We start from the raw sequence: 22,597 nt of genomic DNA, 5'->3' as shown, positions 1-22,597 counted from the left end.
TATGCTGTGGGAAGGACACCCATCCTTACCTGCCCTGCTCATCCTGGAAGGGAGCTGGGGGAAGGGGGTGCAGGGAGGGTAGTTTGGCCTCCAACTCCAGCACTTTGTGCTCATGAGTAAATATTTGCTAATGGCAGCATGGCTGGGCGAATGTAGGGGAGCTGCTGCTCCCCCCGTTGGAGCAGGCAGGGAAATGAATATGAATTTATCATGATTAGGTGAACTCAGCAGGGAGAGCGGGAGAGAGAGGGCTAGGCAGGGAGGGGGCGGGCGAAGATGGATCTGTGCAATAAAATTAAATAAGGACACCAAATAGAGTCACTTCTCACGCACTCGCCCGCCCTCCCGCGTGCAGGGCCTCTCCTGCCTCCCGCGCTGCTCTGGCTTTGCTGATTTCTCTCTTTCCTCGAATTTATGAGGCCAATTATGAAGATGAGGTTGGAAGTTCTCAGAAGTTCACTAAATGCAAAGTGTGGTCCCTGCTGTTCCCATCAAATTAATTAACCAAGCGCTATTGATGGCCGGGTGACGTCGGCTTGGTGCGGAGCGTCAGGGAAGGGCTGCTGGGGAAGCCTGGCTGGAGAAGGCCTGGAGGGCACAGCACCCTGCAGGGCACCCTCAGGGCCAGTGGGTGCAGAGTGAGCCCTGCCTGGGCAGCCAGTGGGCAGCAGGAACAAGGAATGCAGCAGGGCATGCATCAGGTCCCGCTGTGATGGTTTGTATTGCAGCCCCTGTTTCCAGCAGTTTCCTCTGTCTGGAATAAGATCCAGCTGGGTGATGGCCGAGCTGCCCTGATGGGAACATGGCATGGATACGTGGCAGGATGCTGGGCCATGTTCTGTAGAGGATGCCATGGTCATGTCTTGTGGTCTGCATGAGCCTGTGTCTCAAAGCCAGGAATCAGTGTTCCCTCAGAATCGTCCCCACCATCTGGAGAAGGGACTGTGACCCCAATCCCACGGGAGAGGTCTGCACAGGGGCTTCATGCTTGCTAGACAAATGGCTTTCCCCATGGCTCAGCAGTGATGGTGCAGCTGGGACAGGCCTGGTGCCACCTTCCCTTGCTCCCTGCAGCCTGGGCTATGGGAAACGTCCTGCCTTGTAGGATCTCATGAGCAGAATGTCCTCATTCTGCACAGCCCCTTGGCCATCCCTAACCGCTGTGTGAGGCCACCCGACTCTGTGCAGGGCTCAGAGTGCCAGAGAGGGCCTTTGCCATGGGGGCAGCAGCCATGTGCCTGGCTGCTGCAGCATGGGGACTGTGAGTCCCCAGTGTGCCCCTGTGCAGGTCAGACACAGCACAGGGCTCCTCCTTTGCCTGCCTGGGGGAAGCTCATTCAGAGCAGTTTGTGGTTGCTCAGGTTGAATCTCAGCACTGGCTGTGCTACAGCAAATGCTTGAGGTTCTAAAAGGATTACCCATGCTGAGGCCCTGGCTGAAACCCAGGATGTCTCTGCATGTCACATGGGCACTCTGTGCCTCAGTTTCCCTCCTTGCATTTCCTGAGGCTGTTTTTCCTTTGGGCAGGGTCTCTTTTTCTCTAGGAGCAAATGACATCCCAGTTCCTGAGCATCCTTGGTACCATTTAGTGGCTGTGAGTTGTGGCCAAGTAAAGAGTCAGTCCTCACCCCCAAACCAGCCTTTTTTCACACCAAATATGTGTGAAATATAAGGCTCTGTGCTTGCACCACACTGGCACAGGGACCTTCCTCCATAGTGCTGTGGATTCCTGACTTAAATCCATTTGCAGTTGCTGGCCAAACAACTGAGCTTGTCCAAGGGGTGAAAGAAGCAGTCTGTGTCGTTAGACCAGGGGTCTCACAGAGGCAGAAGAACGCAGAGGGCCGGATTCAAGCATCCATGGACATGTCCAGCTCCTGGCATGGCTCTGGGTGCATGTCTCCACCATCCCAGCTCCTGCTTCTCTTCGCTGGCTTCACTCCTGTCCTGGTGATCAGTGGGCTCTGGTTGGGCTGGAAAGCAGCACAAAGAGAGGCATTTACAGCCCTGCTGTCTCTCCAACAGGGCCGTAACTCAGGCTCCCCGTCACCGTGGGGAATGGGAGGCAGGAGCTCCTGCTTTGGTGGCAGCAGCAGTACTGACATTTTTCCTCTTGTGGTAAATGTGTTACTTGGGGGTAATTTACCTGCTTATGTCAAGTTTTGAAAAGAAACAGACTGGCATGAACACACATGTCTGCCCAGAGGAAAGGAATCACCCAAGCTGGAAGGACCTGCTTGCAAATGCCTGCACTGGAGCTGCAGTCTCGGCGTGGAGTCAGTCTAGGACTGAGGCTGAGATATCGCCACAGTCCAACCCTCCAGGGGATCTCCAGGGTCTGCAGCCACCTACTGGTCCTGGTGAGGCTGCCCACGGCACCGGAGCTGCTTGGGGCCGGCTGTCCCGTGTCCCGCAGCGTGCCGGGAGCTTCCTCTGCCCGCACCTTTCTCCAGGTGAGCGCATCGGGGGCTTGCGGGAGATGCTGGTGCCCTGCCGTCCGTGCCTGGAGACCTTGCTGGGGACCTGGGGCGGCTGAGATGCTGCTCCGGCCGGCTCCATCAGCCGCAGTCCCGGCCGGCAGCAGAGGGAGCTGGAGGACCGGGGATGGCAGCGCGGGCAGCAGAGGGAGCCCGGGCTGGGCCGGGCTGGGCTGGGCCGGGCTGGGCTGGGCCGGGCTGGGCTCTATTGGGCTGGGCTCTATTGGGCAGCTCAGGGAGGCCCAAAGCGGCAGAGAAAGCTCTCTTCACCCAGATCCTCCCCTGGCAGGGCAGCGGGAGTGGCCCCAGCCTGTCCCCTCAGCCCCATGGTGTCACCTCTCATCACATCAGCCCTGTGGGTGCCCAGCTCTGTGGTGGACACTTCCTGAGCTGGCCCTCAATCCCCTTTTTGGGCTTTTAGGGTCTCAGCCCTGCTGTTTCATTGCCTCTCTGTGTGGCACAGCCCTTGTCCCTCCCTGGGACACAGTGCTCCTCTTCACCCTGAGGAGCTGCTGGTGGGACAGCAAGGTCCCCAGGAGCCTGGCTGGATGTGGTGGGGGTAAGGCCTCCATCCCTGGGAATCATCCCAGGGCCAGGGTGGGAGGGTCCTACAGCACTGGTGGGCACTTGTCACTGCTGTCCCCAGGTCTCCTTGCCCATAGGGAGCTGATTTATGTCTGGGCCAGCCTGGCTGACCTCGTGCCTGGGCTCAGGCATCATAACTAATGGCAGGTCAGTGGAGCTACAGCTGCAGTGAAGTGTCTGGTGTGGGTCAGGCAGGGGGGAGGCAGAGCAGGGGGTGCTGAGGATCCCAGTTCCAACAGCACAGCTGCCCAGAGCACTGAACAGCAGGGGTGAAGCAGGTGTAGCTCCCAGTGTACCCCCCACCCCATCCCCTGCTCCTGAGCTCTCTTTCTGACCATGCTCTCCTTCTGCTTTAACCACAGGATGCTCTGGTCAGTGGTACCAAGCCTGGAGAAGGGCTCCTTGCTGGGGGAAACTGAACACACATGGACTGATGGTTTCATGAACATCAGCTGCAGAGCCAGGGAGGGCCCCAGGTGTCTGAGCCCAGCTCCTGCCCAGGACTCGGGGTGAGGAACCAGGAGGACCTGGTGCAGGTACAGCAGAGGGCAGTGCCACAGCTGAGGGCCTGAAATGTCCCCTTTTGGTCTGTGGCTCTCACCTTCTGCTTGATCTGTGAGTCTTGGGGTGCAGAAATCTCCTGTGGGGGTGCACCCCCCCGTTCCCTTGTGACAGGTTTAGCTCCAGGTCCCAGACCCACCCTGTGCACGGCCATGTGTCACTCAGCCCCACCTCAGCACACTCCCTGTGTGCTCTGGCAGTGAGGATATTTGTGGGTGACCAGCCCAGCGTCCAGCCAGGCTGTGGGAGCTGAGCTTTGGGGACAGCTCCATCAGCTGCCATCCCCCTCCCTGCCTGCACCAACTGCTGGGGTGAGACCTGAACATGGCTGTAAACCTGGGTATTCATGTACCCACCAGGCAGCTGTTCTACACCCTAGCATGATGCCAGCCTGGCCTGCCAGCCTGGGTGGTCTAAGCTGGCTGAGGGGAGCCCTTGGGGGTGCAATAAAAGGCACCCAATGCCACTCCTGGCCACACACTGAGCTCCCCTCTGTCCAGCAGGAAGGGAGAACATTTTTGCTGACCCTGCTTTTGCTCTCTCCTTGGGAAGGGGGAGAACAGCAAAACAAATCTGAGCAGGGCATTAGGACTTTCCCAGGGATAAGCTGTACTGCCTGCCTGTGCTGGGATGGGCTCATTTTTGGTGGACAGTACAGCCAAGGGCTGGGGTGTGCAGGCTGCCAACCCCTGGCTGGGCAGGGCTCTGTGAGCCCCTCCTGGCCCTGCCTGGCCGTCCCACAGGTGCAGAGCTGTGCTGGTGTCCAGACTGCCACTTGAGCTTCCCACCTGCTAGCCCCCATTCCTGCTCCCATTTCCCAGCCAAGGAGGATTACTGACTCTGCAGGGCTGCAGTGAGAGCTCCCATCCTTCTGAGCAACCCTCCCCAACAGGTTTGTCGAGCCCTCCACATGACCCCATTGTAGGTTGCTCTTGCAATGTTACAGGGGTGATTTATCCTTTTTAGGGTCCTTCTTCGGGCTAAGCTGGGTTCAGGCAGCAGCAGCTTGAGGCCAGTGCTTCAGCATCACCCTTGAGCTCTGCTCTGCCAGGTCCAGTGCAGCATCCAGAGCTCTCCCAGATGAGGAGGGAAGTCCCCTGGCTGAACCTGCTGCAAGAACAGGAACCTGGTGCATTCCCAGCTGGCTCTCAGCAAAGGTGATTTGTTCAAGATAATTTCCATGGCCTCTGCACCTACATTTCCTGCTGGATCCAGGAGAGCAGGTTTAATCTAGGCTGATAGGCAGCACCAGAGACTGAGTTTCATCCAGAAGAAGCTGTTGGAGGACTTTGCTCAGCTTTCACTCTGAATAGGCCTAAAATTAGATCTGGGATACAAAAGTTGATGGCAACAGATTAGTGAGTCTGGTTTCAGATTAGCAGCTTTTACAGCAGAGCTGGGATGCTCCCACTGACAGTGGCTGCCATTTGGGATCAGTTTTGCTCCAGCAATAATTCAAGTTTGTCAAAGCCCCTTTGAAGGCCTGGACAGGTGAAAGGAGCATGGGGAGCTGTAATAAGTGTAAGCCTTAAAAAGCTTCCTGAAATGACCAATAAATCCCCCAGGACATGACAGGAATCATTCAGGGATCTTTCCTGAACAAACTTAGCTCTCCATTGAAAAGGAAAAGTACTTTCAAAAGCATGTTCAGAGCAGCACAATGTGGTTCCCAGCCTCTGTCCCAGCCTCCTCCTCCACCATCCAAGGACAGTGACATTCCCTGACAGGTCCCTGTGCCACTTGCTCCCCATACCTTGCTGTGTCTTGCCTGGAATTATTAAGATGTATGACACAAAGCCAAATGAATGGAGAACCTGAGCCTGCAGACTGCCTGGCATGAGGTAAATACGTGCTGGATGTGGCCAGGACCTGCAGCAGGAGATGCTGCTCTGTGCAGCTCTGCTCTGTGGGGTGCAGGGTGTGTGTGGGGCTGCGTCCCCGTGGCACCATCCTCATCAGGTCTGGAGGTTGCCCAGACCTTCCCTGCATGCAGAAAAGATGGGAGAACTCCACTGGTGTGGCCCCCCAGCACATCTGCAAGGTGCAGCCAGGGGTGGGCACAGGCACACAGAGGGCCCTGGTGGCAGTGCCACTGCTCCTCTCAGGAGCTGGACTGGAGGCACTGCTGGGCGTCTCCACAGCCCACTGAGACACCCCCCATGTGTGACTCACATCTGTGAGTGCTCCTCAGATCTCCGGGGAGAGGACAGGGAATGAGCTGTCACTTGCACATCTCTCTGTCCAGGTGCAAGCAGCCAAGGAGGCGGGGATGGGGGTGGGCAGAGCTGGAGGGGGGACCAGATCTACCTCCTTGCTGGGGGGCTGGGAGGGGGTGAGGGGTGTGCAGGCAGCTGGGTGGCAGGGGCAGGTGTGGGGACAGTGGGGAGAGTGCCTGCCTGCACAGTCTGGGCACCCCATTGTGTTGTGGGGTGTTAATCCCCACTGTGCTCCCCGTCAGGGGCTGGCTCCTCCTTTCCCCCAGCAGGTGCTCCCGCCTCAGTGGCAGCTGCGGTCGTGTCCTTGTCCCCAAGGGCACAGCCATCGGTGTGCTCAGCGGCTGTGGACGCACAGAACTCCTGGAGGGACTGACCCCCCCACAGCTGCCTTCTCCTGCTCCTGTCCAAATACCAATCCCTGCTTCCCGTGATCATCCCAGGGACCCCGCTCAGCCCCGTCACTGGCCACCCCCATGGCAGTGTTGGTGTCCCTGCCCCACAGCCTGTTCCCAGGGTGACGCTGTCCCCCCCGTCCCCTCTCTGCCGCGCGGCTCCCCCGCCGTTCACACGCTGCAGCAGATGGTGGAGGTGACATTTGTCTCCGAGTGACGCATCTGACGGTGGCCGTGTCCCCCCTCCTCCCTCCGTCACCAGTTGGGCGAACCTTGAGCCCACCTGGCAGAGGCAAGAGGGGCAGGCAGGGGCTGAGGGATCCCCAGCCCCCCTGTCCTGCACACCCCCGACATCTGCACTCTTTGTCCATCTGCATCCCCATCACAGCCCTGTCCCAAGGCTCTGGGCCACCAGGGCAACTGGGGGACACCATCCCTGAGGGCGAGTGCCCGTCCCCGTGGGGCGTTGGGGCACTAGGTGGGAGCCAGGCACCAGGGACTCCTGTTCATTCTCCGTTTTCTGCCTTAATTAGAACCCGGAGAGACCAGGCGAAATCGCATTAGCGCGGGGCCCCGGTGCGCTGAGCCATCCATCTTTTTTTATTACAGCGTAATGGGGCTGCTCGCGAGGCGCCGTGCGATTTGTCACAGGCCTCGTTCCCTGATAACGGGCATTTGTCATCACTTTCTTCCCGTGTTAATGTCATCATCGCCGAGCTGACAGGCAGACCCGTTGAGGGAGCGCTGGCGACAGACCACATCCGTCAACCTAATATTTCCATGGCTGTGGGGATCAGCCGGGCTGCGAACACACATTAAAGCGCTTATGAGGGGAGGGGGAAAAAAAAGGGGGTTTTCATTAATTAAAATGTTAGTGTGAGAGTGTGAGAGTGTGAGTGTGTGTGTGGGTGGCACTGCGTGGGGACAGGGGGCCGTGGCACAGGAGGGCGCGGTGTGGGCCGGGTGCGGCGCGGTGGCCTTTTAACAGAGCTCACATCAGCTCCTGAAACCCATTTAAAAGATATTTGGGACTGGGGAATCAGCGGTGAGCACGGTGGAAAGGTCATTGTTAATAAGGGAGAGCACATGGGAGCACGTGGGGAGGGCGCAGGCATGGCCAGCGGAGGATGGAGGAGATTGTCATCCCCCTGGAGCGGGGGCGTGCGTGTCCCACTGGGAATAGTGGGGCCACTTCTGTCATGGGGTGGTCTCAAATCCACCTGGCAGAAGGATGAGGCAGGGGAAGGAAACCCTGCAGTGGGGTTGCTCCATAGCTGGCCAAGGGCAGAGTGGGATGTGGATGGGCTGTGGGGCTGCAGCCCCTGCAAACAGGGTTTGGGACAGGGCTCTGCAGCTGCAAGGTGGCCTTGTGGCAGAAGTCTAGAGGGTCAAACTTGGGGATGTTCCCCCCAAGCAACCAGTGAAGAGACCTGCCCTGGTCCAGAGGCCATGTAGTGACAAGGGGACCCAGGTCCCCACACCAGAATGTGTGGCTGTTGCCATGGAAATGGGTGGTGGTGACTGGGAGAACGGGTGTGTGGTATCTTGGGTTTTCCTAGCAGTGGGAGTTTGTTTTCTGGACTTTTCTGGGGTTCCTGTGTCATACAGAACAGGAAGGCTTGGAGGGCCACTTTTTTTTTTTTTAATTATCTTTTTTGGGTTTTTTTAAGATTTGGGGATGGGCATCTCAGTTAGATCTACCCAGCTCCCATGATATACTCCCATGATATATATATATCCCATGATATATCCCAATTTGCACTGAAAAAATATGACTCCAGGAGCTCTTACACAAATGAGACCAAAGATGCTGCTTCCTCTGCTCGCATCCCATCCTCAGGTTCCCTGGGAAAATCCCCTGATGTTCCCGAGCTGTGGCTGGACACAGTGCTGGAAGAACAGGCCATGGCGTGGGCAGCGCTCGCTGAAACCCTGCTGAGTGCAGGCAGGGGCTCAGGGTGTGAAAATGTGGCTGCACAGAGCCTTCACCCCCATGTCCCCCACCCCAGGGATGGTCAAGGGCAGCCCGTGAAGGGAAACATGTCCCATAGCCCAGGAAAGCTCACCACTCTTTCTTCCATTGCTTTTCTTCTTTTTCTTCTCTTCTCTCCTTCCTCATTCCAGTCAAAGGCTCTGTGCATGGGAAAGTCAGGTTAGGGATGAGGTGTGGGGTGTTTTTAGAGACCTGGGTCCTTTATTTGTGTGCCCATGAACACACACTGCTGCACACACATCCCCATAAGTCATTTCTGTGAGTGCACCCCAGCCTCTGGCTCACTGTGAGCCCTGAGGATGGGTAGAGCTGGGAGGGGGTGGTTTTCTCCAGATGCTGGTGGGGAAACTGAGGCATGGAGCAAGGATTTGAAGTGCTCATCCATGGACCCTCCACATCAAACAGGTCATCCCACCACCAGCAACATCCAACAAGTCTGCAGACACCAGGGAAAAGGAAAGTCTGCAGGAAATTTTCTTAGGACTGCCCAGCAGCGCTCAGGCTCCCAACCCTGTGACATCCCCAACACCCCCGGCAGCAAACCCTGCCACCAAACCTCCCTCCACTCTACTCCCCGCCATAAATCACTGCCCTGCATTGGCCGAGGACCTTTTAAAAAGGATTTATTAGGGGGGATTTGAGCACAGGAAGCGATGCGGTTTCATAAATCGAAAGGCAACAGCGCTGATCGCCGGGCGGGGCAGCCCCGTTCGCGTCCCCGTCCGGGAGCGGCTCCTCCCGGCCCCTCCCGGCTCCTCCCGTTCCCTCCCGAATCCTCCCGGCCCCTCCCGTTCCCTCCCGGCTCCTCCCGGCCCCTCCCGGCCCCTCCCGGCTCCTCCCGGCCCCTCCCGGCCCCTCCCGTTCCCTCCCGGCCCCTCCCGGCCCCTCCCGGCTCCTCCCGGCCCCTCCCGGCCCCTCCCGTCCCCTCCCGGCTCCTCCCGGCCACTCCCGGCCCCTCCCGGCCCCTCCCGGCTCCTCCCGGCCCCTCCCGGCCCCTCCCGGCTCCTCCCGTCCCCTCCCGGCCCCTCCCGTCCCCTCCCGTTCCCTCCCGGCCCCGCCCGGCCCCTCCCGGCCCCTCCCGTCCCCTCCCGTCCCCTCCCGGCCCCGCCCGGCCCCTCCCGGCCCCGCCCGGCCCCGCCCGGCCCCGCTCCATCCCCATCCTCTCCGCTCCTTCTCCCGTCTGTGGAGACCGCGAGTGTGGAAAATCCCCAGACAGGGAGTGTAAATGCTTGTTCTTTGTAAATGAAGAACATAATTAACATTAAATTAAGGTAATACAAATGAAGACAACACAGAGCCTGACAGGATGAGTGTTTGGGGAGGCAGTAGAGAGAAGTGATTCATATTTTTAATTTACTGTACAAATAGACTAGCAGGGCTGGGGGGAAAAGGGCCATCCAAGTGGAGTGGGGATTTTTTTTTTCCCCACTGTTGTTTTGCTGTGCTTTAAGCACACAATGACTATTAAAGTCAACTGCCCATATAATAGGACATCTCCTACATGACTGCTCTCGGAGAGGCAGCTTGCTGTAGCAATAAATTCTGGGAGTGCCATCTGCTGGTGCACCCTCCGCCGGGCACCCTGGCTCCGGCCACCCGGCCCGGGCCCGTCCTGGCACCCCGCAATTGCTGCAGAGACTGCAGGGCACCAGCCACGGGCCTCAGGCATCCATACAGAATTGTTATATTTCTCACAGGGCAAGAAACACTTTCCTGCACCCAACTGTAAATATTTTTCATTATGTAATTTTATTTTTGAAGTTGAGTGGGTATTGTTGGTGCCAGGGAAATATTTTAGGCTTTTAAAAGATCTGAATCATCCCTCTGAAGTGCTGGGTTTCAGCTGAATGCCTGCTATCCAGAACACAGAAAAAATCCCACCCATTTTAGATTTTTACCTGCAGAAAGACTCTTGATCAGAGTCCATGAGAACTGCAGGCTGGGCCTGGCTCAGCACTTTAAGGAGATGAGAGATGTGGTCTCAGCCTGGGGAGGTCCTGCTGGGGGATGACTTCCAGCCACGAGGGAGCCAAATTTATCATAGCACAAAGTGTCCACGGGGCTGTGACACCTGCAGTGGACACACCTGCACTGCCTCTGTGTCCTCGTTCCACTCCCTGGGAAACTCCTGACACCACCAGGCAAAGGAGAAACAAAAAAAGGCTCCAAGAGGAACCATTCCTTAATGAAATCACCCTTCCCAGGCAGAATCGCCCTTCCCTGGGATGGTACTGAAATATTCCTCTGCTATGTCAAAACAGGAGAGGAGAGCAATTTTCACCATTTAGGAGGAGGTGTCCTAATTTTGAATGTGCAATTTTTTCCTTCTGGGTGACTTGTATCCTGGCAGATATTATATGAGCAGTGCCCATGGTCCGGGGCAGCCACTTGGCCAACTTGAACACTTGCAGGGATGGGGCATCCACAGCTTCTCTGGGCAACCTGTGCCAGTGCCTCACCAGTCTCACAGTCAAGAATTTCTGCCTAATATCTGATCTAACCTGCATTTTGTTAGTTTAAACAAGTCTCTCTTGTCCTATCACTACATCCCCTTCTACCGAGTCCCTTCCCAGTTTCTTGCAGCCCCTTTATCCAGTGAAACCTCCCCAGAGCCTTCTCTTCTCCTGGCTAAGCAACCTCAGCCAAATCAGCCTGTCTTCACAGGAGAGGTGCTCCAACACTCTGAACACCTTCATGGCCTCCTCTGGACTTGTTCCAGCAGGCCCATGTCCTTCCTGTGCTGAGGAGCCCAGAGGTGGACACAGTATTCCAGCTGGGAATCATTGGAGTGTACTAGAGGACAGAACCCCTTGCCCTGTTTGTCAAACCTCCTGTGATGCAGCCCAGGCCATGATTGGCTTCCTGGGCTGCAGGCATGGATTGCAGGGGCAGGTCAAGCTTCTCATCCACCTTCAAGTCCCTGAATCAGTCTCTGAACGTCTCAAACACATCCAGAGCCCAGGCTGCAAACACGGGGTCTATTTCCAAACCCAGCCGAGCCCAGGCAATGCTCCCTGTGTCCAGCACCCTTCTCCTGTGGCTGCTCAGCTGGGAGCATGGACAGCCTTAGTGAGACCAGAGGCAGGGACAATTCTGCACCAAGCTCTGTGGGGCTGCTCCAGCACTGCTTTTCCCACATGGAATATGGGGGGATGTGGAGCACACAGGAACCTCCCTCAGTCAAAACTGGTCCCTGGTGGAGCTCTGCAGTCAGGTGAAGTTTGTGGGGAGTGAAGGCATCCCTGTGGTGGTGACAGGGACAGATTGCTGTTAGAACACCTGGTGAAACCAGCGTGAGAAGTTCAGCCTCAAAGCATCCATCCTCCAGGAGCCATAGGGAATGAGGGCACTGGCAGGGTGTGAGTGCTCTTGTCTGACCATTCTCTGCAGCCACTTATGGCCTCACCAATCCCCAGTGATTGCACAGGGACACCAGGGTGTCTCCAGCAAGCCTTAATCTGCTTTCCAGTTGAGATGTGACCCAGAACCTTGAGCCAGGTGAGCTCAAGCCTAGAGAGGCTCATGGAGGATTTGCAGATATCCAGTGATGGGCCATGACTATTTCCTTGAGGACCACCATTCAAAGCATCTGGAGAGTTCGAACCAGGGTCTTCTCTCCCATTCCACGTTGTCCAGGGCTGAGCCCCAGCCCTCCCTGTGAATACCTCAGCCTTGAACCCACCCAGCCTTTGGCACTGGCCACACCAGGAGAAGGCACTTGTGCATTTGGAGAGACCCACCTTCCTCTTTGTTTCTGGAAACCTTAAAAGGATCAACAGCATTTCCAGCTGCCCAAGTAATTTCTCAGACTCTTCTTGGCACCTTCTCCAGTTTTTGAAGGTCTACTTGGACACTACTAGAGAATACAGCCTTATCCTCGCCAGACAGAATCAGTGCTTCTGGAGACCTCAACCAGAGAGCTGGATTTCAACATGGGGAAGCAGCTTTGGACAAGGAAAAGCAGCTCAGAGCCCACCAATATCCTTGCTGAAAAGCCTGCAGTGGAGCAGCTGGGAATGTCTCCCTGGCAAGACAAGCAGAGAGGAAGCCCAAATCCCTCTTTTGCAAGAGTAAAAGGTCAGTGGCATGAGGCAGTTTGAACTACAATCTCCCAAAAAATCTTGCCACAAATAGCCTCAGAAAAAACTGATGGTTGCCAGTGTTCCATGAGCATGGGGGTTCCTCACCCCCAGGCCCTGATGGAAAAGAGGATGGACATGTCCTTTGACATGGTACCCTCAAACGAGTCCCCAGGAACAAATGCATCCAAAAGATACCATAGAATTCTTCCAGTGACCCCCAGTCCTTGGAAAGAGGTCACTTCTGGCTCTGGTGGCATCTAAAACCCTGACAGAAATGGGTCCTGACCCCACATTTCCCAGGTCTGCCCCATCTCTCTGGCCACTTAGAGCACTCCTTGGCCATAAGGCAACATTCCCACTCCTTGGCTATGCCAGATCCTCAGGAATGGGGGGCTGGTCCCAGGAGGGCCATTGCCCTCACATGGAGGGCAGGGGGCATCCTCCAAGCTGCCCCACATGCTGGGTGGGAGAGATAGATAAATACCAGAATAAATAAATACAAGTGGCAAAGAGGCCTGAAATGATGCTGTCGTTTGCTGGGAATGAGAGACACAAGTGTAATTTAGGTTTTGATATTATCAAAGTCTCGCTGCTCTAAAACAGCAGGGCACTCAGTGCCTCATTAATAAAGGATAAACTTGGAGTCTATTTACAATGCACTTTTTGGGGTTATTTACACTCCATTATACATATGTAATGCTGCACATATTTACCGCTCTGTTCTGCTGCTGGCGCGGGGGAGGCGAGCGGGGAGCGCCGGGGCTGCAGAGCCTGACCCTGCTCTCACTGCCGGCCTGTGCACAGCCCAGCATGCTCCAGAGCCCCAGGCTGCTGGCTCAGGATGGCAGGGATGGGAGCAGGCTCTGGGGACCCTGTATGGCCCTGTCCCCACGGGCCCAGCACCCACACACACCCAGCGGCGCCCTGAGGCCTTGCCAAGGGCTGTAGGAAGGGTGGGCTCCTCACTAAGGGACCACAAACACCAAACACCAAGCTGTGGACCCGTCACAGAGAGGGAAACTGGGGAAAAAAAAGGGCTAAACTATTTGCACAAAATGATGTTTGTGCTGGCAAGAGAGTGTTTTGGCCACACAGCCCCCTTTCCCCTCACTTGGGCTTACCTCTCACCAGAACAAAATATTGTAGTTTTCCTGCAAATCACAGTTCCTGGCAGGTCTGGGAATGCCATGTTTTACCAGGGTATTTGTGGGAGCTGCTGTGGTGGGTCCCGGGACACAGGACAGCCTCTCCCTCCAAACACAGCCCCAGGATTCAGAGCAGAGACATGGGAGAGGTTGTGCTTGGAGAGCACCTTGGGGCCACAGCAATTCACGGGGTGCAGTAAGGGGATGAGGTTTATCCTGGATCCCTTGGGAGTGTGCAGAGTTCCCATGGGAGCACTCTGTGGGGCCAGCACACGAGGCTGGGCACCAAGGGCTCCCAGCAGCCTCTGGAGGGGCACAGTGGCTGGACAGTCACCCCCAGCTCAGAGCTGCTCCGTGTTCCTTCTGCAACAGCCTCCAGCTTTGCATGACTGACTTGGGGTGAGATGCAAGAGCCTGGGAACCATCCTGACCACCCTTCCTAGAAAATGTGGGGGGACTTTGACTCTTCCAGCCAGTCACAGAGGGGAAGAGGATAAGCCTCTCTTCCCATTCTAATCTTCCCTGATGCTGGAGAAGCACCTGCCCATTCCAGCACCTTCCTGCTTGCTGCCATTTCAGGCTAAACTTGCCAAACAAAGGCTCTGGTGGCAATGCTCTTTATTAAACAGTTCATGCCAGGAGCCCTTGCCAAGGCCCCACACCCAGGAGCAATGAGCACCCCCTGGTTCAGGAGGTCCCCTTGTCTCTCTGGGTGCATCTCTTCCAGCATGGGATCATGCCCAGCAGTCAGTGCAGCCTTGGTGCATCAATGGGGCTCATCCTGGACCCAGACTGTGCCACGGAGAAATGTCCTGGGAGACCCAGAGATGACCAGGTTGGAACAAATTGGCTCCCACAGCCTTCCCCATCCCCATCCCCATCCCCATCCCCATCCCCATCCCCATCCCCATCCCCATCCCCATCCCCATCCCCATCCCCCCAGCCCACGGAGATCAGGGCAGGCTGGAGCCTGAGCCCTCCAGGGAGCTGCTCTCCAAGGTCCCGTAGCCATCGAGCTTCATCATGCCGATGAGCTGGGCTGGCACGGAGAGCACGGAGCGGCGCGTGGCGAAGATGTGGCTGATCTCCATGAAGGTCTTGTTCTTGGTCTCGGGGATGACAAGGTAGACGTACAGGGCCACCAGCAGGCAGACACCACAGAAAACCAGGTAGCAAAAGGCACCGGCTGACATCTGGGGACAAGAGCAGGATGAGGCAGAGACACTGCCTGGCACTCCTACACTGGGCATGGCACGAGGCAGAGCCCCCTCCCATCCCCCTGCCCTGGGCTGGCTCTGACCAGCACTGAGCTGAGCCAAGAGCACAGGCATCCCTGCCTTGGCACCCCATCCTGGGAGAGCAGCAGGGCTGTGTCCGTTCCCTCCAGCCCCCAGGGCCCCTCTGGACTGGTACCTGCAGGAAGGGGAAGATGAAGCCGACGGTGAAGTTGCAGAGCCAGTTGAGAGAGCCCCCCACAATGTAGGCAGCGGGGCGGTGGGACTGCGTGAAGAGCTCAGCTGTCATCAGGAAGGGGACACCAGCTGCAGAGGGAGGGGACACATCAAGGGATGGAGGACAGGGTGACTCAGGTACCCCTGGGGCCACCGGGTTCTGCCCACTTTAGTCCTGTGGCCAAGGGGCTGGAGCCCAGCAAGGCTCATGGTTCAAACTGGTGGTGCTGGGAGAGCTGGAGGAGACAGGGAGTGGTGGAGCAGTGTCCTACCCTTGGTGTCCCTTGGGATATGTCTTATGGGGGGTGATGTGATGTCCCCTGGCATACCACACTGGCACATTGCTGGGTGCTCAGAACAGTTCCCCAGGTTACATGACTGGAAAGTTTCAGACTGAGTCAAAATAAAGGTGGAACATTTCATGTGGATCCTCATTTTCCAAAAATGTTTATAAATGCTGATATATTTAATCTCATGGAGATCACAGGCATAGAGAAACATCTTCCTGGCACCCTCCAATAATGCCCTTTCCAGACTCCCTTGATCAAAACAGTATAGAAAACTTCCTTATATCAATCAGCTTCTGTTGCTACTGTGACTGATTCAGGGAGGAAAGAAGCAACAACTTTTCTGAGCATCACAATCTCCTGCAGGACACAGAAATGCTATTTTCCAACCTGCTTTTCCCATGCAGAGTGAAAGAACCCAGAATATATGGAAGTGCTTCCCAAGCCAACTTGTAAGGGGTCTGAAAACTGGACACAGGGTGTGGCTATTTCTTCTAGAAGGACTTAGCCTCTCCAGCCAAGTGTCACTGTGCCTGAAGTCCTGGGTCCCAGGACTGTCCCTGTGTTGGGGGGTAGGATCCAAGGTCCAGAGTACCCTACAAGACACACAGGAATCTGGCAAGGGATTGTTTTTGATATGGTGACATGCCTGGGGTCCCAGGTGCTTCAAATTGGGGTGGCTGGACCTCTTTATAAATGCAGGGAAAAGATGAACCAAAAACCAAGTGTAAGAAGTGAGGGAGGAGAGGGGCCCCTGACGGACTCTTACTCACAGCTCGCCCAGAACAGAGATATATATTTTTTTTTTGTTTTAAAACTCCTATTCATCATTGTTTGTGAACAATGAGCCATTAAAATCCTAATTAAAGATGTAATTACAGTGAATAAAGTCTGGGCTGAGGATGAATTATAGATCTGTTAAGAGCTCTGCTAATACATCAACTGGGTAAACCAGTCCAGGTTTCACTCCTGGCTGCTGGAGCCTGCACCCCATTAGGGGCAGGACGATTCTCACCAGCTGCACTGAGACAGGAGTGGGACACCTCCACAGCGGTCTGGGGAAGGCTGCCAGGGCTTCACTCTGCTTCCTCCTGGAGCGTGGCCCAGCAGGAGGGGTAGAGTGTGCCCTGGGGATGTGTAGGGCCGGAGGGGTTTGTGGTGGGCTTTCGCTTGGAGGGACAGCATCATAAACCAGGGCTGGACCACGGGGACGGGGCCAAGGCTCAGCTCCTGTCACCTGCCTGCAAACCCCGCTGGTCTCCTGGAGCCCCCATTCCCACCCCAGTGCTCCCCATTCCCGCAGCCCAGACCCACCTGGTCCCATGCAGAAGCCAGCGATGATGCCGACCACGCAGGCCACGCTGACGTAGCGCATCCAGGGCAGGGCAGCCTGCGAGGGGACACCGGGCTGGGGACACTGCTGGGGCTGGCCCTGACCCAGCACCCCTGGGACACCGGGCTGGGGACACTGCTGGGGCTGGCCCTGACCCAGCACCCCTGGGACACCGGGCTGGGGACACTGCTGGGGCTGGCCCTGACCCAGCACCCCTGGGACACCGGGTTGGGGACACTGCTGGGGCTGGCCCTGACCCAGCACCCCTGGGACACGGCTTCAGGCATGCCCTCGGCCTGGTGGTGGCTCTTGGGAACAGCGGCCACACAGGACACATTGGTGAGAGGCAGACAAGCAATGGGTGGTTTGGGCTAAGGCTGCTGAGGGTCAGCCTCAGCCAAGCTCAGCACCTTGTGATGGTGCAGAATGCCCAGAGCCACGGGAGCATCCTCTGGAAGCAGACAGCAGGAGAAGGATCCTGTACCTGCCCTGGCATTTCACATCTGCCTCCCTGGGAAGATTTCTGGAAAACAGCTACCAGAAGCAGCAGGATTTTTCTCCTAGGGATTTGTATTTTCTTTTTTTGTTGCTGTTCTTGGTGCTAAATTTACCTTCTCTTTAGCTTTGAAGGGAAAGCATGACTTGGAAGAGCCAGCTCACCTCTCATTTCCACACACGCTCCTTCCCCCAGGACTCTAGCCATCCCTCCCTCACTGAGCCCCAGATACTGCCCAGGGGGGCAGTGGCCAGGCCCTACCTGCAGCAGCAGGGAGATGGTGATGCCAGCTGAGCAGACACCCATGGCACAGAAGCCAGTGATGATGAGGGGCCGCCGTCCCACCCTCTCGATGGTGAAGCACTGCCAGGAGAGAGCAGAGACTGACAGGGTGCTGGGCAGCTCCAGGGTGGGCGGGACCAGCCCTGAACCCCGGATCCAGCTGCAGGTGGGAGGATGCTCCCGGTGGTATCTGGGGATCGGGGGCAACCCCAGCTCAGAGTTCCAGGGTTGGGGCTGGGGCATGGAAAGTGCCAGGGGTGAGCATGCATGGGGCAGGAGATGGGTCCCAGAGAGCAGGGGGTAGGGTGCAGGGCTGGGGCGACCCACAAGCCACATGGGCATCAGTGGCAGGAGAGGAGCTGGGGAATGGGGTGTTTGTGGGGCAGTGGGCACAGCAGGGTGTGGGCAGGCAGCACAGCGGCAGTGGGAGCAGGCAGGGTATTGACAGCAGAACAAATGCCTGTAATTTTATAACCAATCTCAGCATGTCCATCAGGGGCCATTTGTGGGGCTCCGAAGCAATCTGGCTCTATGCCAGGCGACTTCTGGGGGGCTGGGACACCCCCACAGAAAGGGGAGGGGAGTAGGGGGTACCCTTCAGAGAGGCAGCGGACCCCACTCTGCTCTGGATTGGGCTGTGGGAGAGGGGAGCAGCCCCCCACTCATTCCCTCCTTTCTGGAGCAGCCACCCCCATCCATCTCTGTAATTGTCAGGGAGTGGATTTAGTGCCGGGTGGCTTGGGCTGGCCCTGGGTGACACTTGCAGATGGGACAAGGGCCATAAATCTGCCTGGCCCAGTGTTAACTCTCTGGCTAAATGAGGGCTGGCTGGGCTGGGGGGGCTGCTAGCCTGGGGCCAGGCCAGTGCTTGGCTGGGGGCGGGGGGAAAGGGAGACATGTGACTCTGCTAACAGAGGGACAATGAAAGCGAGAGCCAGAACAAACTTCCAGTCCCCTCCATCATCTCCAACCTTTTCTTTGTCTGCCATCTCTACCCAACCTCCCTCATACCCTAAAATTATCTCACCACTCCTAGATGTGACTCCTAGATGGAGCCTGTCTCATCCCATCTCCCATTTCCACGCCAAATCCTTTGCACCCCAGAAAAGGGGCACAGATGATATTTGGGGGTCCACTCTGTCCCCTCGTTTGGTGGTGCTGGGAGCTGCCAAGAGGGCTCTGGCACGGAGGGGCCGCGTCCGTCTGTCTGTCCCTCACTCACCCCGATCAGCCCGGCAACGACCTCGATGGCGCCGGTGCCCATGGTGGTGTAGGGGATCTGGGACGCGGGGATCCCGGCGTTCTCGAAGATGGTGTTGGTGTAAAACCAGATCTGCCAGGAGGGGACACAGCATGAACAGGGGGATGGGGCACTCAGGGAGATGCCCAACGCCCTGCCAGGCGTGAGCTCAGAGCCTGCACAGCCGTGCCGGGCCAGGAGCGCGCGGGGCTTACGGTGTCGATGCCCGAGAGCTGCATGCCGGCGTTCAGCACCGCCACCGAGAGCGTCTGCCAGCGCAGCGAGCGCTCCCGCAGCAGCTGCCACACCGACGCCATCTCCACGCAGGACAGCGACCGCTGCTCCTCCTGCATCTCCTCGATCACATCCTGGACCTCGGGGCTGCCCAGGAACTGCTGCAGGGCTGTGGGCAGAGCGGGCCATGGACACGTGTCCCCAGCACAGGGCACATGCTCACAGGTAAGGGCTTGATTCTACCCTGGCCCAACCTCCCCAGCAGCCTCTCTGTGGGGCTCAGCATCCATAGGAAATGGGGAAGTCCTCACACCACAGTGGTGGGCACTGTGGAAATGCTGTGGCACAACCAGGTGCGACAGAAGGGCTGAACCATCAGGATTGCGTTGGGCTGTCAGGTATGGGCATGCAAGAATGTCATGAGGAAGCACCTTGGTCTTGCAGGACCTTTGTAAAGCACCCTGCACCTTCCAGAGCCAGTCTGCCCATGGATTCCCTCTCACCTTTGGTGGCCCCACAGATGTCGTTTCTCTCTATCAGCAGGTACCGAGGGCTCTCAGGGAAGCAGTGCAGCAGCAGGAGCTGGAGGGAGGCAGGAACAACCACCACTGACAGGAAAAGGGGCCAGAACCTGTCCTGGGAGGAGTTGAAATGGGATGTGTCATGGAGAGAGCAGAGCAGTGTCCAGCATGAGGGGGCTGGGGTACTGTGCTCACCTTGCCCAGCAGTTCTGGCAGGCCCAGGACCTGGGCAGAGAAAACCCCCAGACAGATGAAGATGCTGGGCATGAGGCCCAGGAATCCCCGCAGGTTCTTGGGAGCGATTTCTCCCAGGTAGAGGGGCACCACACTGAGACAGATACCTGGGGGGCACAGGAGGGGCTGGGATGGCAGAGGCAGAAGGGAGAAGCCAGACCCTAGGCCCATCTCCTCCCATGTCCAGCATCATCCACAGTGGGGACCCCGTGGCGTTGGAGGTGGCCCTGGCTGTACCAGAGAACCCCTCCACAGAGACTGTGGAGGAATACAAAGCCCTCTTCATCCCCCTAGGAATGGCTGTAGGGGACTGAGCCATGAGGAAGGGGCTGTGCCCAGCCCAGGGAGCACCCACCTGAGTGGATGCCCGTGATGGAGCGGCCGATGATCACCATCTCGGGGGATCCCAGCTCCCGGCTGAAGCCCATGAAGCCGCCGGCCAGGAGGACGAGGAGAGCGCTGCGGCTCAGAGCGCCATTCCTGGCAGGCACAAGCAGCAGCAGGGAGCTCCTCCAGTCCCACCCCACCTCTGGAGCACCCTGGCCCTGGTGGGACACCCTTACCTGCCGTAGCGCTCCGCCAGCAGCCCCACGAGCAGCGAGCCCCCCAGGCCGCCCAGGGCGAAGATGGAGACAGTGAGGGCGTAGAGCAGGGTCAGGGGGGCAGGGCCCAGCCCGTGCCCGTAGCGCTGGGACCACGTGGCGTTGTAGAAAGCCTTTATGTGCTGCAGGGCAGAGACACACACGGGCACCAGCTGTGCGGCAGAAAGGGGAAGGCAAGGGAAGAGAGGACCTACAGGGACAATATCGTGGGTTTAACAGCATTCAAGGAGATGCAGGGCAGAACGTGTTTGGGGATGACTGGGATGTGCAACTGGTTGCTCAGCAAGTCTCAGCACCTGAGAGGCCTAAGGATGGCTTAGGGATACCAAAGAGACCACTCAAGCTGGAGCAGGGAGGTTGTGGCCACCTTTCCAGGCCCTGCTTTCCCAGGGGGACAAGTTTGGAGTACATGAACAGGGACACTGATGTCCTTCCCCTGCCATTCCTCTCTGGGTGACTGCTCAAAGAAAGTGCCAGTGTTTTGATGTGGGGGTGCTGGACAGCTGTCCCTCCCCCCTCCAAGGGAGGGATGCAGGGCTGTTTTCTCTGCTCCCAGAGAGGCTGCCCATCCCTTACCTCTGCCGGGGAGTTCACCACAGCAAGGTTGTAGCCATAGAGCATGGAGGAGCCAAAGGATACCAGAAGGGTGACAGACAGCAGGGGGAAGGTGAGATGCTGGGAAAGAGGAGGAAGGGTCAGCACAGTCCTGGCCAGCAGAGTCAGGAGCCAAGGTGTCATGGACTGCCCCTTGTCCAGCAGGGATGACCCTGGCCCAGTGCAAAGACCCCAATGCAATCGAATCCTGTGTTGAGCACTGCTTCATGCCAGTGCCCAACACCCAGCCCAGCTGATCCAGCTTCCTCGTGGCTGGTCTTGTGGCTGTGGTGTGAGGTTTTTTACCGTGGTGATGACCCAACCTGGGCCCCCTTGCCCAGCTGGGAGGGGCAGCAGATGGAAAAAGGAGGGACACCGATCCCTCTACCTCAGTGGAGCAGCTGAGTGGCGCTGCTCTGAGTGGCCCAACACCGCTGAAATGTTCCCGTGGAAGGTCCCAGCGCACCCCAAAACACCACCCGGACCCATCTCCTGAACCCTCATCCCCTCCAACACCTTTGTCTCCCGCTCCTGCTGGGCTCCTCACTGCGGAGAGCCGGGGGCTGTGGGGAACAGCCCCCCGCAGCTGCGACCCAGCCCGGCCCGGGACCGGGGTGCTCAGAGCATTCAGAGCAGCCCCAGCTGCAGGGACAGCCCGGGGTGCTGCAGTGAATGTCCGGAGCGATGGATGTCCCCGCAGGGTGCGGACATGGGACCAGCCTGTGTCCCCGGGAGCAGCCCCGCTCCCGCAGCCCGAGCCTCCCGCACGGTAGCCGGGTTCGCAGCACCCAGCAGCTCCCGGCTCACGCACAGCAAATCCCCCCTAATCCCATCAGGAATCCCAAGCCGGGAAAAAAGGGAGGGGGATGTCAGGCCGAGGGGTGTCAGGCCCGGGGCTAGCGGGGCACAGGGGCTCCGTGGGGCAGACGGAAGCAGGGACGGGCAGCCCTCCCGGCCCGCAGGGAGCTCACCCCGGTGATGTCCCCGCCGGGCCGCGGGGTCCCTTTCCCGAGCGGCGGCGAGAGACGAGGAGGAGGAGAGCGGGAGGAAAGCAGCCCCGGTGCGGCGGCCCGGCCGGTCTCTCCCATTTTTAGATGGAAGAAGGAGGAGGTGAGGGAAGGGAAGGCAGGGCAGGGCAGCCCCCGGGGCTCATTGGAGGCGCCTGAGCGGCCGGAGGAGGAGTCCGGGAGCCTCTCCCCTCGCCGGGGGCAGGGGCAGCGCCTCCGGACTGCTCAGCCCGCGCAGGGGTCACGGCCCAGCCCGGGGCAGCGGAACCACTGAGGTGATGCTCGAGATGCTCTGCCACCTCTGAGAGCTCTGGCATGTCCCCTCTAAACGGGAGAGACCCGGGAACCGTAAGTGGGGCAGCAGCACTGCCCCATCCCCGAGGCTGGCGGCGCGGGGGCGGCCCCACATCACCCGACACCCCCATCACCCCCGGCCCCTCTCCCAGCGGGGTAAATGTGCCCCATCCCCCGCGCTCGGGAAGCGGCTGCAGCCCCCGGCCATGGCTGGAGGCAGCTGCTTCCCCGGGCACGGAGGGACACAGCCCCCAGCCCCAGAGAGGAGAGAACGGCTCATGGCAGCTCAGAGGAATCCAATTTTGCTGCGGCCAGGAGCTGCCTCCCCTGCTGCTAATGAAGTTGCTTTAATTAGCAGCCTAATAGCAAGCTCTTAATTTGCCGAACAGCCAGTTGAAAGGATGGGGACCCCACTAAGCCACGGCTGGCAACAGCTCCAAGGGCTTAAAAGGGACAGGTCCCGACAGGCTGGCCCCACTCAGGGCGGTCCCGCGGGGCCAGGAGAGTGGAGCAGAGCTGGGAGAGCCCCACGGGCACCCCCAGGCCTCCAGTGCCAGCCCCAGCTGGGCTG

At 58.1% G+C, this 22,597-nt stretch overlaps 1 protein-coding gene across 1 annotated transcript; it reads right to left on the bottom strand.

Moving 5' to 3' along the window:
- Positions 1-14,404: 14,404 nt before the first annotated feature.
- LOC134421649 (solute carrier family 2, facilitated glucose transporter member 5-like) lies at positions 14,405-21,878 on the bottom strand. The gene is given in 13 exon segments (XM_063162834.1): positions 14,405-14,644; positions 14,865-14,992; positions 16,504-16,579; positions 17,280-17,381; positions 18,523-18,633; positions 18,756-18,943; positions 19,278-19,410; positions 19,491-19,636; positions 19,885-20,009; positions 20,093-20,253; positions 20,708-20,806; positions 21,697-21,851; positions 21,854-21,878. Coding segments are annotated over 13 exon segments (1,689 nt in total).
- Positions 21,879-22,597: the final 719 nt, after the last annotated feature.

This window comes from Melospiza melodia, chromosome 9, assembly GCF_035770615.1.
Source record: "Melospiza melodia melodia isolate bMelMel2 chromosome 9, bMelMel2.pri, whole genome shotgun sequence".
Lineage (NCBI taxonomy): Eukaryota > Metazoa > Chordata > Aves > Passeriformes > Passerellidae > Melospiza > Melospiza melodia.
This window is presented reverse-complemented; position numbering and strand designations above follow the sequence as displayed.